General features: G+C 34.8%; 2 protein-coding genes across 5 annotated transcripts in view; both read left to right on the top strand.

The window, feature by feature from the left end:
- The window catches only part of RalGPS (Ral GEF with PH domain and SH3 binding motif), a 43,896-nt gene extending 37,431 nt beyond the window's left edge, over nt 1-6,465 (top strand). For all 4 annotated transcript variants that reach the window (XM_036362784.2, XM_014245059.3, XM_070107958.1 and 1 more), the window contains 3 exons: nt 113-564; nt 637-846; nt 2,803-6,465. In XM_036362784.2, coding sequence (XP_036218677.2) covers nt 113-564; nt 637-846; nt 2,803-3,457 — 1,317 coding nt within the window. In that variant the 3' untranslated portion in view covers nt 3,458-6,465. The remainder of the gene's footprint in view (nt 1-112; nt 565-636; nt 847-2,802) is intronic.
- Nucleotides 6,466-9,998: 3,533 nt separating this feature from the next.
- On the top strand, nt 9,999-12,804 carry LOC106624047 (uncharacterized). Its single transcript, XM_036362787.2, has 3 exons — nt 9,999-10,093; nt 12,081-12,172; nt 12,270-12,804. The coding sequence occupies exons 1-3, from the start codon at nt 10,082-10,084 to the stop codon at nt 12,700-12,702; spliced, it is 537 nt and encodes a 178-aa protein (XP_036218680.2). The 5' UTR covers nt 9,999-10,081; the 3' UTR covers nt 12,703-12,804.
- Nucleotides 12,805-14,108: the final 1,304 nt, after the last annotated feature.

Below are 14,108 nucleotides of genomic sequence, written 5' to 3'. Positions count from 1 at the left end.
TGTCATATTATTAAAAAACAAATATTTTTAACATATTTTTTAAATTTTTTTTTGTTAAATTATATATAGCTTAATGATTTCATGTATTTCTACAAATGTCGTATTCCAACAGGTGTCCAAGAAACTGCACGAACTCAACAATCTGCATTCGCTGTTCGCCATCGTTTCCGCCATGCAAAGTGCCAGCATTTTCCGTTTGAAAAAGACTTGGGCTTGCCTGTCCAAAAAGGATCGGCAAGCATTTGAACGACTGAGCGATATATTCAGCGATCAAAATAATTGGGAGAATTTACGTGCCTATTTGGAGAGTCTACGTCTACCATGCATACCCTATTTGGGCTTATTCCTGACCGATCTAATTTATATTGATTTGGCACATCCACATAAGGGTGGTCTCGAACCCGAGCAACGACGCAATAAGATGAATAATATTTTGCGCGTCATCGCCAATTATCAACAGTCAAACTACACGCATATAATACCAATTGAGGCAACACAAAAGTATTTGACATCCATACGCTATATTGAGGAGTTGCAGAACATCTTCGAAGAGGATCAATATAAGTGAGTTTAGCAAATGCATACAATCACTTTGTTCACTATTCATAATAACTATATGTGTTTTTTTTTTTACAGAAAATCTCTAAAATTGGAGCCCGCCTCACCGTCCGGTCCCAGTTCATCGTCTTGCAGCTCGAAAGAGTCTTTCAATATAGACGCTATCACACCGGCATTAGCTTGCTTGAATCTCTCACCCGCCAAAACGATCGGTTCCATGCGCATCGCCAACAGTAGCGGCACTAAATTTATACCCGGCCATCGCAAATGTCGCAGCCTGGGCACCAAGTAAGTTCTAAATCTCACTCTAGTGACGTCTCAGTAGCGTCGTTCGTCTTATATAATATTAATTAGCTACTATACTATACAATTGCTAAATAATTAAAAGTACTATGTATTTGTATTTATATAACACTTGTAATTTTACAATTTGTGTTTTTTGTATTTCTTTGAAATGCCTTCTCACTAACATCTGTCACCTGCAACGCAAACGACACACCCATCATGCAATCTTTTTTACTTCCTTTCTCTCTTTTTGTATCTGTGTACTTAACTAACTCACCATATCATTCAATTGGATGTACATACAAACATACTTTACATTAAACGTCGCGTGCGTCTGCGAAACAAATATGCGAACGAAATTCTACAACGATTGTGTGCTGCCAAAACAAAAACAATAACAATTTGCTTAATTCATAACTATTATTGCTTTGTATGACATTGTCATGTGTGCTGGCAGATTTCGCAGCACAAGCTTGCCGCGAAATTTCTATCACAAATGCCAATGCTCCATTATGATGATCGCACCCGGTATTGGCACCATTTCGAATAAGCGTTGTAGATGCAGTCGGTGAGTTCAAATTGATACATAACATTGTTCGAATTCGAAATTACAAAACCATTTGGCTTTTTGTGCTCTATTTTCACTTTTACATAATTTATTAATGCAGCTTGTTAAATTTCTGCGCCTTTTTTTTTGAATTGCTTAAAGATTTTACTCTTTTGTTGCAAAGCTTTGGAATATTATATTGTTTCCTTGCGTTATCCTAATTTATTGTATTATATTGTATTACAAATACAATATATTGTAGATAATCGTTGAATTTCGTTTTAAGCGGTTTGTGGCCTAGATCTCAAATGTATCTAAAGCAAAAATAAGCTCAGCTATCCTTTCTGAGAAAAAAATAAAATCAAAACACATTATCATGCTTCAATTTGGGAAATAAATTAGTGAATTTTATCAGAGCAACTTTAAAATTGTTTTATTATGTATTTTATTATTTTGGATTATTTGCATTAATTTAGGGCCAGTTCAACTTAATTTGGGAACGTATCTGATTATCTGGCTAATTAAATTATATATTCCGAACAGCGCCATTCGCCGTCCTCTTCGCATCGAAATACATTTTTTCAAAAGAAAAATAGTTTTTCGATATCGCAATGAAGCATATTATTTACACACCGATAAATTGGATCCCATCAAAATTTAGAATATGTTTGATAATGTATAAATGTCAAATATGCCTAAAACAAATTTTCGGTTTAATGTTATAATTAAGAAAATGAAAGTCTGGCAAGGCAAAACATTTCTTCAGTTACTTATATTATTTATTGTAGTGGTAAAATTATGTTGTCTGCATTAAAAATATACATACACTTGTAATTGACACTGTAGGTCGGATTCGAAAATTTCCATTATTTTTTTTTTCGATTTTCCAGCAATTGGCCTTCTAGACCATGGTGCATCTTTGACATCTTAATTACCGTATCGCATCCTAAGTCAAGCAATCACAAAATTGAGTCTGAGCAGTGTTTTTTTTGTAGGAATTCTTTTCTAATGTCATATAACCCGGCCACAGTTATAGTACAACGCGAGATACAGATTACTCAAACCATCTACTGAAAAAGTAGTTATTTTCGTTTTACTAAACCTTGTATAACGCTCTTCTTCTACAAAAATATCTTAAAAGTTAAAAAATATGTAGCTATCAATTTTAAAATTAAAAAAGTCGATTTAACAGGATTTAGTAGTTGTTATAGAAAAATTATATTATTATTAATTTTAAAGTATTTTTAGTTGTAACTTGCAGTCGTACGTATACTTAGTTGACTCACTGTTTGCCTTTGTTGATAGTTTCTGTTGAAATGTTGTACAAAAACAAGTTTTATTTATTTCTAAATTTTTCAAACATATTTTCACATCAAACTAATAACATTTTCCTTCCACTACCTTCTTTTCAGCATTTTCGGCAAAATCACACATTCGCACAACGACAGCGCCAACTATGGCAATCCCACGCTAATGCTCGGCTATGGCGACGAACACTATCTGCACGACTACAGTGTGCTCAGCCAGCAACAAGCGCGCCATCTACTCGACGATTCAGTGTTGGAGCAGAGCAGTAATATGTTGAGTAGCGGTGATGCCACCTCGAACGATAGCGTTGAGGGCGCACTATGCCACAACAGCGATTTGGAGCTGATCTATGCGCCTACGCTCGATCCGGAGAATTGTGTGCAGGGTTGTGTGCGTCGTAAGACGGTGCAGAAGGAGGGCCGTAAGCCCGCTGTGGCCTCGTGGCAACGCTACTGGTTGCAGATTTGGGCCAATTCGCTCGTGTACTTTCCGCCCAAATCATTCAAAGGCAGCGAACGTAGCGACTTCAAGCGCGAACCGTGCAAAGTGTGTCCGATCGAGGGCTGGTTCGCACAAGTCGTCGATAATACAAAACATAAAAACTCATTTGAGCTGTATCATCGCACCTTGGGCACAGTCTACAAATTTCGCACGGATAGCGCGCAGGCGACACAGCTTTGGACCGCCTCCATTTGCAAGGTGGCCATGCAACGCAGTGCACCCAAACCGCTGCCCATCAATTTGATGTCGTTCGAGTGATTTGATGTGCCAAGTGGGCTAAAATGAAATTACGGTAAATGCAACGAGTAGCGGTTACTTTTGAATTTTACAACGCAGGCGGCGTGCCGTGTTTAAAATCTAATGCCCGCTCTATATACTATGCTTGGTGTGGCTTAGTTTTATACTCAACGCTTGTTTAATGTTTGTTGCTTTCATTTAACTTGTCGGCAAATTACTCAAAACATAGAAGAAAGAGCCCGCTTCATATGAAAGTTGGTGATCAGACAACACATTTTACAAAGGAGAATTAATTCTTTAAAGACTGATACTTGTCCGGATCGACGGACTCAACGAACTAATGGAGACTCAGTGGAAACTCTACCGAAACTCTTAACGGAACAAAACGAAAGCAACTTTCTTATTGTAAGGTTGCTTTATTATTATTTTTTTTGCTGAGGATTTCTGAAATTGTTTACTGCAATTAAAAAAAAAAAACAATTTTGTAAGGCATTTTAACTGTTACTCTCACATACATTTGTACTTATTTAATAAAACAAGTGCTTACTACGTTACGGAGAGAAATGTTAATGAAGACAGGTTTTTAATATGCATTTTTTAAACAGTAAATATTTACTTGAGAAAAAGAATTATATGAGCCTACAGCCTATGAGCCGCAATGTAATTTGAGCAGATGAGAGAAATTAATGACATTTTAATTTAAACAGCTAAAATTGTAGCTGAAAATCACAGAACAATTCAACTCTTACAGCACTGGCGAAATTACAGTGTGTGGTCGCCGGAAATGACCGCTAAACTCACATAAGAAAAATTTCGAACCGCGCATTCAAACTTTCAAAAACTGCCTGGAATTAGAAGTTTTTCGCTATAACACCTAACGTGTTGTTGCCTTAAATTACGATGTTGCTAATTGTTTTTTACTTGTATGGAAGTCATGAATGTGAATTTTACTTAGGCATTAGTTTTTGTAAACCTGTAGCGCTCTTTTTCCAACTAGTACATACAACAGAGTAGTTACATTTATGCAAATTTAAACTTAATACCTATTGTAACTCAAATTTAAATTTTTATAAGAAATATCTGACTTTCTGTATATTTTCGTGTTATATAATATTAAATGGTTTGCATAAATCTTGCTCGAAAAAACTTATTTCTAATTTGTATACTCTTGCAACATGTTGCTACAGAGTATAATAGTTTTGTTCACCTAACTTAATTGTATCGCCTAAAACTAATCGAGTTAGATATGGAGTAATGTATACTTATATAAATGATCAACGTGAAGAGCTGGGTCGATATAACTATGTCCGTCTGTCCCTCCGTTCGTCCTTCTGTCTGTATATACGCGAACTAGTCCCTCAGTTTTTGAGATATCGATCTGAATCTCTTTTCTCCCCGAGAAGCTGCGGAACCGCCCATATCGAACCGCTATAGCATATAAGTAGAAACAATTGAATATGCTCTTAAATCAAGTAAAATATTATTTGCCATTAGAAAATCTGTTAAAAATCTGTTTTCAACTTTAGAAATGAATATTTCGACCGTGCTCACGCCACATTGTTTATAAATGTATAAAAAAATCTTCAACACAATATTTGTTAAATTTTGAAAGAAAAATATGGTCAAATATGTTATAAAAATTTGGAAAATTGTTATTTCGAAAATGTTTTCAAATATTTTACCACCGCTCTCTCTCTGTCATGCAGTTAAAATGCCCAGTAAAATACATGTTTTATATAGTTATTAATTTTCATACGATTAACTTAAAATTAGTATTACAATTAACTAAATTACGATTTACTGTTCATACAACGACTTAAGATTTATCATCATACTTTGCCTTAGCGCTTTGCGAATACTCTCTTTTACACATAAGTACATACATATATACTGTATATTCTATAAGCTTTGCATGTACTATGTACCACAAATGTAGCTGTTAATTAGTCCTATGTATCAGTTTTATATGAAAAAGTCTAATTGTTAGTTGCATAGTTATAATAAGCTCATATGTTATACATATTTAATATAGAAAGAAATAATGTACTCTTAGCTTTAAATTCATAAAGAGAAGCCTAAACATTTGTTCCAATGCAGACGTGTCTGTGCGGAGGAGGCAAACGAGCAACAAAGAAATTAAGAAGCATCCTTAAAGTGGACTTGTTGCTAGAAATCGCAAAATGAAATAACTACAGGTGAAATATAGCAACAGTGCCTCCAAAAATTGCTGAGTAATGCTAAGATTTTCTAAATATGGAAACTAGAGCTTAGCGTTTATGTCTCCGCAGCGCAGATATGTATGCACATGTAATCGCAAAGTTCCATTAAGACCATGCCAACATACACACACATACTTGTACATATGTGCAATTTAACAAATAATAAAAAGTATTTTAAAAAGTCTACAGAATAAAAGTAAATTGTTTTAAAATTAAAATAAAAAGCAAAATTAAATCAAAATTATTAAAGCACCATATATGTATGTATTGTATTATACACTCATAAGCACACACACATATACATATATATTGAATTTTAAATAAAATTATTATACCTGTCACATAAATCAAGATCAATGCGACTATCCCATACATACATACAAAATATAAATATATTATATAACTATTATTACAAACAATATAGGGCAATCGCATACATCCACATATACCAATGTATGTATATATTAGCTGTTATTTATGAATGTAATTGCATGTCACTAGCATTGTTTTAACTTTTGTTATAGGCTTGTTTTTTATTGTAGTTTAAGCGCTACGCTTGAAATTACTATTAGTTTTACATACCTACGATATTTATGCATATGTATGTGCGTTGCAAAGTAAACAAATTTTTTATAATATACACACATACATACATACATTTACTACAATATATATTTAAACACATATGATGCATGTACTCACGTATAAAGGATGTTAAGCGTAAAAAGAACAAAAATATAAAGAAAAAAATTTAAAAAGCCATTAAACGAGAAAAGAAAATAAATAAAACGATTTATAAAGAAGTGATAATATTGAAGCTTATCTTTAAATTTTTTTGGAATGTTTATGATGCCAGAGCAATAACAGGAAAATTGCGGAAATTTCGACAGGTGTCGCTACAGTCGAGATAAATTGGTAAAAGTTTCAATTTGTGTAAAAAGTTGGTCAAAGCTCTAAATATGGCTGTAATCCTTCGGTAACGTCAATAGGTTGGCAGAAAATCCCCGTACAGAATCTTTAATTTTTATATATAAAGTACTGACATTTTTTTTAAATCTCCTGAGGTATAACTTATCCTGATCCTTCGACGGGTAACCCCAAAAGTCGAGCTATCTGCTATCTGAGGCTTTTGCGAAATTCCAAACAACTGCGTTCCTCCGAAGAAAGAAGAAGACAAAATCTTCATTTAATTTTGACTGGATGGCCTGATATTAATGGTGAGTAAGCGGAAGAATAATCCTTCTACTCAAACCTGGTAAAACAAATAACCACGGGGTTTCATTTCGCCCGATATCCCGTCATTCTGTAGCCATGCCTTGATAACACCGTTTCTAACTACGCTTTAGATGCTGACTTGTCTCCGCTCTGACAATGAAGTTTCCGTATTGTACAAAGACAACCCATAGTATTTAAACGCGCCAAATTTAACCTGTGATTACTTTATACCTTAACATCTATCTAGGGACAGCGTCTTACAGACCAAACATCAGAGCCCAATATTTAAACAGGCATTAAGCGCCATTCACAGAGCAATTAGTAATTCTCGTTGACTCTCTTTCAGTGAATGGCATACCAGCACTATTGCATTTAGGATATTGCAGCAGGTTAAATTCCGAATTATCCAAACCTGACCGCGACATACTCAATATACTTCTATACCCATATCTGTCCAGCATGACATATCCTGCTTGGTACTAATTAGCATGAAATATTGGAGATGAGAAAACTGCAGACGTGATGGTTGCCGTGATTGCTTATTCTAGATAACAAGCGCAAACGTAAGGCCACTTCAGAGCAGTACTTAACGTTGTTTAAGCGCAATTCGAAGAAGTGTCAGTGTCGTTTCATGACCGTCAACGAAATAGTGGACCGGTGAACCTATTCCGAAGAGGACGATGATTGTCCTATAGAAAAGGTTCACCATTTTCTGGAATTCGCAAAGTATTTGGAGATACCTTGAGAAAGGCAAAACGGTGCAGGGTTCCCCTATATCGAATTATTGTTCCGATTTGGCCCCGAATTGTAGAAAAATGGCCATATTTGACGAAGAAACAAGTTCTCTTCCACCATGACAACGCGCGTCCCTCTACCGACGCCATGTGTAAATTGTTCGAATTACGCTACGAACACTGTGACTCTTCTTTCTATTTCCATTTCGCTGCGTACAGAAGCCTAACTCAGCGCCGGCCCGCCCATATAGGTAAGTTAGGCAATTGCCTACCGCGCAAGAATTTTAGGGCGGGATTTTGGCTAATTTTCTTCGGATATTTTATTTATTTATTTTATTTCATTTAAGTCTTGGCAACATTATCAATTGAAAATAAAGTGGCACAAACTCTTAACATTTAAATAATGTCTGATTTTTCCAAATTAAAGGCACGAAAATATTTTCATAATTAACTTTTTTCATTGTACTACTAATTGGAATAATTTTGTAATAATTATGTTAAAGCTTTTCAATATGAGTGTGTCAAAAATTTTTAATTTTGTTGTTAAGACAAAATAGGTTTAGAAGGGGCGGAGAATTTGACATTTGCCTAGGGTGGTAAATTGCCTCGGGCCAGCTCTGGTCTAACTCATTATCCATAAGTACAATATTTTTCACGCTTTGAATCCATATGAATGTAGCGTTCGTCGAGCACGTGATTAATAACAGCTGATATGATATGATATGTAGTTGTCTCGATATTTTTCGAATACCATTTACTCTTAACTAATTGATTGGATTTTATATATTGTTTCATTTTTTCAACTTTCTATTGCGTTTAGCTCTCAAAACTTTAAATTCCTTTTTTGTTTTCAATTTTTATGTATAAATTTTTTCCATTTTTACTCGTCTTGAATTTTAAATGTTTGCTTGTGACGGTGATGAGACATGCACTGAATATTTACTAATTTTGCTCAGCGACTGTACCATAATATCCGTCATCATTAGTGTATAAATGTGAGGATACTCGATGAAGTGAGCCCTTTGCAATTGGTTTGGCTTTATAGCTTTAATTTTCCCTTGATTCCATAAAAAACAGATCGGCTATTAAAAACTTTACTTATTAAATATATCCATGGCGTCTTTTGGAGTTAAGTCTGGAATACGACGTTAAACATACCAAGGTGGACTAATATATATCTATAATCGAAGGATTGATGCTTCCATAGTACTCGCGAACACAGAGAGCACCTTATACTCCTTTGCATGACCACACGAACTAAATTCTTATTAAAGGGTGTTTGTTTAGACATGTGGTTTTCAAGAAGAAATAAAACGAATATAATTTAATGTTATGACCAAGAATTTAGCTTTATTATATAGATTAGGGTTTGTATTTTGTTAACTCCTCCGCTCCGCGAAATGACATCAGATGCACCAAGCCGATAGGACTTGGCTGATCTTTGCAGCGAGGCCACACATCATTGAAGATGAAGTCCAAAGAAAAGAAAATGTGGGTAGTGATCGATACTGGTTACAAATATCTAAACTTATGCAAGCTAAGCGCTTTCCGAGAGCTTACAACCTGAAAAGGTTATTAGCCTTCTCTGAGATAATGTAAGATGGTATGTAGCGATTAACTCTGACCACTACAGATTAAAACGTCACATGCACCAAATTTAAATCTGGTTGATTGAAAACTGTTGGCGAAGATACCGAAGAATTTGTTCCCTGATTACCTTGCAATATTAATAACCTCACCTAATCTTAGCTAAAAATTATTTTACAATTATATTGTATTCTTTACGGTCCAAAAAATCCACCAAATCTGCTTGGCTACAATAATATGTAAATTAATGTAAAACTCTTGCAAAATAGAATGTTATTGTTTTTGTTATAGCAGGTACATATCGTAAATACATATATACTTACATATGTAGAGCTAATTTTAATGGTCGCCCCATCTCTGACATGCGTCGAATTCTTAATTACAGCGCGTAGCTCGATGAGTTTCATACAATACATGAAGTATCAAGTTTATTTCCGACCAAAAGAGAGAGAAAAAGCATGGTGTTCAAAAAAGCTGACCACAATCAACAAGTGCGCACGCGTAAATGGGCAATTACATATGTAGTATCTACTCACATCCAGAGGGCATAGACATATGAGTACCGTCCCGCACATGTAAAATGTTTAATTTGAAGCGACGTAATAATGCAAATTGAATCAAATTTAAATGCATCGAATCAACAATAAATAAATATGTGTATGTATGCATGTATGTATATATGTATGTGGGAATGTGTGAATATTTTCTTTACCGACAAAAATCAGCAGGGGTATTTAATGCGACAAAAGAAAGCGCCGGCGTTTTATAATCAAATGAGACTTTAAAGTGTCTGGTGTGCTGATCGATTCGTAGTAGTGGACTCATTATAAAAAAGTATACTGTTGCAAACAAACTCAAAGGAAGTGGAATAAAAAGTGAATTAATTGAGAATGACTTCGAAAGTGAGTTCCCATCAATTAATCAATAACTAAAAATAATTGTTTTTGTGAGCTCAACAAAAATATATAAATATTCTCATGATTGAGTAATAGAAATGATTGAAAATTATAAGTGATCTTAATGATTTTTAAAGAGATTGGTTCAAAAAATATATATGACATTTTCTTGTCAAACCTTTACATACTTTATTCAAAAACCTTTACATAGATTAATAGTAACAAATCTATCCAGGTACGATCCATCGCGGAATGCCTACAAACAACTCTGCTATAGCGTGTGGTCGAGTAGTATTATTCTAATAAAAAAGAAGAACGGTATATATAATAAACTTCGAGGAATCAATAATGAAAGCAATTTATAGTAGATGTCCCATTTCTCCTTCCATGAAAAAATGCGGGAAACACTTTTTATTCAGATTGATTAGTTTCCGTACATTTTTTCTTCTTTTTCATTGCAAAGGCTTGAAAAATATTGACAGAGGTCCCAATTGAGCAAGCCAAATCATATTTCTACTTCTCGTTTTAACTCGAAGAAACCACTATTTTCCTGTCCATGTCGTTATATTTCTTTCAATAGAATCTTTCACTCCAAGTTCCATAACTACATTGTGCGAGGTGTGTTCAAAGGAAAGGTTAATTTTGAATTTTTTTGAAAAGTACTTATTTATTCATCAATATCTAATTTACCCCTCGGATATAATACACTTGTGCCAAAGTTTTTTTCCTCGCATCACTTCTGAAATGCGCTTTTCGGTATGGCCATTAGATCTTTCTTCGATTCTGACTTAATCTTATCAATTGTGGCAAGACGCTTTCCTTTCATTGGTTTCTTCTGTTTTGGGAAAGAAATAAGAATGTTGACGTGATCGCACCTCCAGGATGCTCATCGTCATCAACATCTTCTCGGCCTTCTGTAAAGCGCTTGTATCACTTATAAACCCTTTTTTGAGACACATTTCAAGTACCTTGGAGTACTTTATTCCAATTTTAAGGCAAAATTTAAAACATATTCTTTGATTCATTTCTTTCCAAAGTCAAAAGTAGAAGAACACACAAAAACGTGACTAACCTTTTCTGTTGTCAAAAACAAACCACAAATCGAAATTAACCTTTTCCTTTGAACACACCTCGTATATATCTACATATTGTCTGCTCTTCAGTACCGAAGGCGTACAAAATAACTAATCTTATTGTGGACCTATTGTGTGATAGGAAAATTTTCTCATAAAATTCATCATCCGTTATGAAGTTTATACATATACAAATTTACAGACCAATACTGCTGATTACATAAATATGTCCGTGCTAAGGAACTCCCTCCCAAAATTCCTGGCGAAATATGTGATTCTGATGGAAATTAATAAAATGTATAATATAGGAAAAATAAATTTAACCTTCTTTATCTATCTTTATATATCTTATGACCACAGACAGCTTATTCAGAGTATCTGTCATATAAAAGATCAAATGTTTCGCAGTGCTTCTGACAGAATTACAATAAAATTTTGATAGTTTATTTCTTGTATAAACTCAACTCCTTTTAATTCTTGGTTTAAACTACTTGCGATATGGATATGACGCGTTTTTACTGATTATACCCTGAACAGCGTAATTTAAGTTTGTTACAAAATTGGTAATGTCCGTCCGTGAACTGGTATCTCAATTTAGATATTGATCTGAAATTATGCTTACATCCTTTTCTCCTCAAGAAACTGCTCATTTATCGGAACCGACGACATCGGATCACGATAGCATATGGCTACCATACAAACTGAACAATTAAAATCAAATTCTTGTAAGGATATTATAGCTTCGGGGCAACCGAAGTTAATATTTTTCCTTCTTTTAAATTCTTTCGATCTGCGCTACGAGATGCAGGTGACATTGGCTCAATTCTAATAATAATTCTTGTTTTAATGTTGCCATGTAAATACATCTTCTGATATTCCAAGAAAAGATATGAGAAATAAGAAATTTAAAAAATTTACAGCTAACTGCATACATCGGCCTGTGTGCAGCTTTCTTCATCATAGCACTTCTTGGCACACCTTGTACGGCACATTCCTCTTCGCAGACGACAGTGTAAGTAATGGAATGAAAACACGCCTAAAAGTAGGCTTACATTTACTAGCTCTGCTTTTATTTTTTCAACATTTTTCAACACAACTCACCACATTAGTGTACAACACACCACCAGCAACGATCCCGCAGCAGATGGCTTCTGGAAACGTAATGTCGATTGGAAATCACGCTGGGTAAAATATTGGCGACCGAAAGCGATCTACGTGCCCGTCTGGAAAAAAGTCTGGACTCCAGTAGTACAAAACGAATGGGTGCCACTGCCGAAAGTGCCACCAGGTTGGGAGGTGCGCAAGGATGGTGTGATCGACAGCACCAACAGTGGCTGGAAGAGTAGTAGTAGCTACGTTGATGACTCCTCGAGCTCATCCAGTAGCGGCAGCAGTAGCAGTGGTCTGCGCTCGGGCAAGATTTACAGCGGTTGGAGTAGAGGAAGCAGCGGTAGTTACGGTTCTAGTTATAGCAGCAGCGGCAGCGTTGACTGGAAGAAAGGTGTTAAACAAACCCGTGTACGTGAAGTAAACGTTGAATAACGCGGGGAAGTCGTAACGTAACTTTTATACCAAAGGCGATCCAAAAATTTAATACTATACACACATAGAAGTATGTATGTATATCCTTAGAATTAATACCAAATATCAGGTTAATATATTTAATTTATTTTAGTTTGTATATTTTGTTCCTCTAGTATTAAATTTAATCACGTAATACAGAAACTTAAATGACATTTCATTTTAATAATCGATTTCTTGCTTTCTTCAACTGAGGAAAGCCCGTATTGTTGTTTTTATAGCAGTGTATGTTGTTTTTATAGACAGTCTTTCAAATGCACCAGAAATTAATCTATAGTTCCATCTTTTACAAAAATATCTAACTTGCAAATATCGCTACCATATATCTCTTATAGGACACACTTAGAAATGAATCATTTCCTACTGTTGCCCTCTATTTTTTTCGAATATAAATTTTTGATGAGTTTTAAAAGTTCGTCTCTACAGAACTGTACCACGCAATTGTCATCCCCGCCACAACTGTACTCAAGTAGTGCAATGCTACATAAGACTTCCGTGTTAGACGACTTGGCTTTTAGTGACCTACTATATTACTGCCTACTTTCGAAGTGTAAGAGGTTAATTTCTTCGAAGAAAAAGAGAAGAACAGTCCCGAATGACCATTCGCAGGTTTAATATGAAATGCATTACACTTTCCAAATAAAATACCAAACATTGTCTAGAGCAACAAATAAAGTGCATTTTGAATAGCGAGTGGGGGGATTTTAGGGTGAAGATTAAGTAGGTCAAGGCCAAAGATCTCTACTTATTACAACAAAGTGCTGCTTTTGATTCCATAAGAATCTCAAAATTGAGGTTTTATCTCGCTAAAGCAAACACTTTATAAGAGTTTCCGCATGATCGTCCTAATATACATATGATGTGGATTACTCAGTATTCGGCTTAGATTTGGTGTCAACTAGTGCGAAAGAAACACAACTAATGTCCTGCTGTTGTGGACTCTACTCAAATCAGTTGTCCATTACTTCGCTGATGAAGACGAAAACGTATACGTCATTAATAAAATATATCGGCTATTAATAACTAACTGCAAAGGCAAATGTTTTATGCCACCTTCAAATTGGTAAACATTTTTAAGTTCAATTCCAAATAAAAGTGGTTTGGAATGAAGCATGGGTTTTAGAAAAATTGAAAAAAACAACATCGCTTTGTCAATTATATTTTTATACTCTTGCAACTACAACTAATCGAGTTAGATATAGCGTTATATATACATAAATGATCAGGATGAAGAGACGATTTGAAATCCGGGTTACTGCCCGTCCGTTCGTGCGACCGTTTGTGCGTAACTTAAGTAAAAATTGAGATACCTTAATGAAACTTAGTACACATGTTTCTTCGTTAGACGGTTGGTATTGTAGATGGAC

The sequence above is a fragment of the Bactrocera oleae genome, chromosome 4 (genome assembly GCF_042242935.1).
Source record: "Bactrocera oleae isolate idBacOlea1 chromosome 4, idBacOlea1, whole genome shotgun sequence".
Lineage (NCBI taxonomy): Eukaryota > Metazoa > Arthropoda > Insecta > Diptera > Tephritidae > Bactrocera > Bactrocera oleae.
Note: the sequence above shows the minus strand (reverse complement) of the source record. Positions and strands in the feature narration are given on the sequence as shown.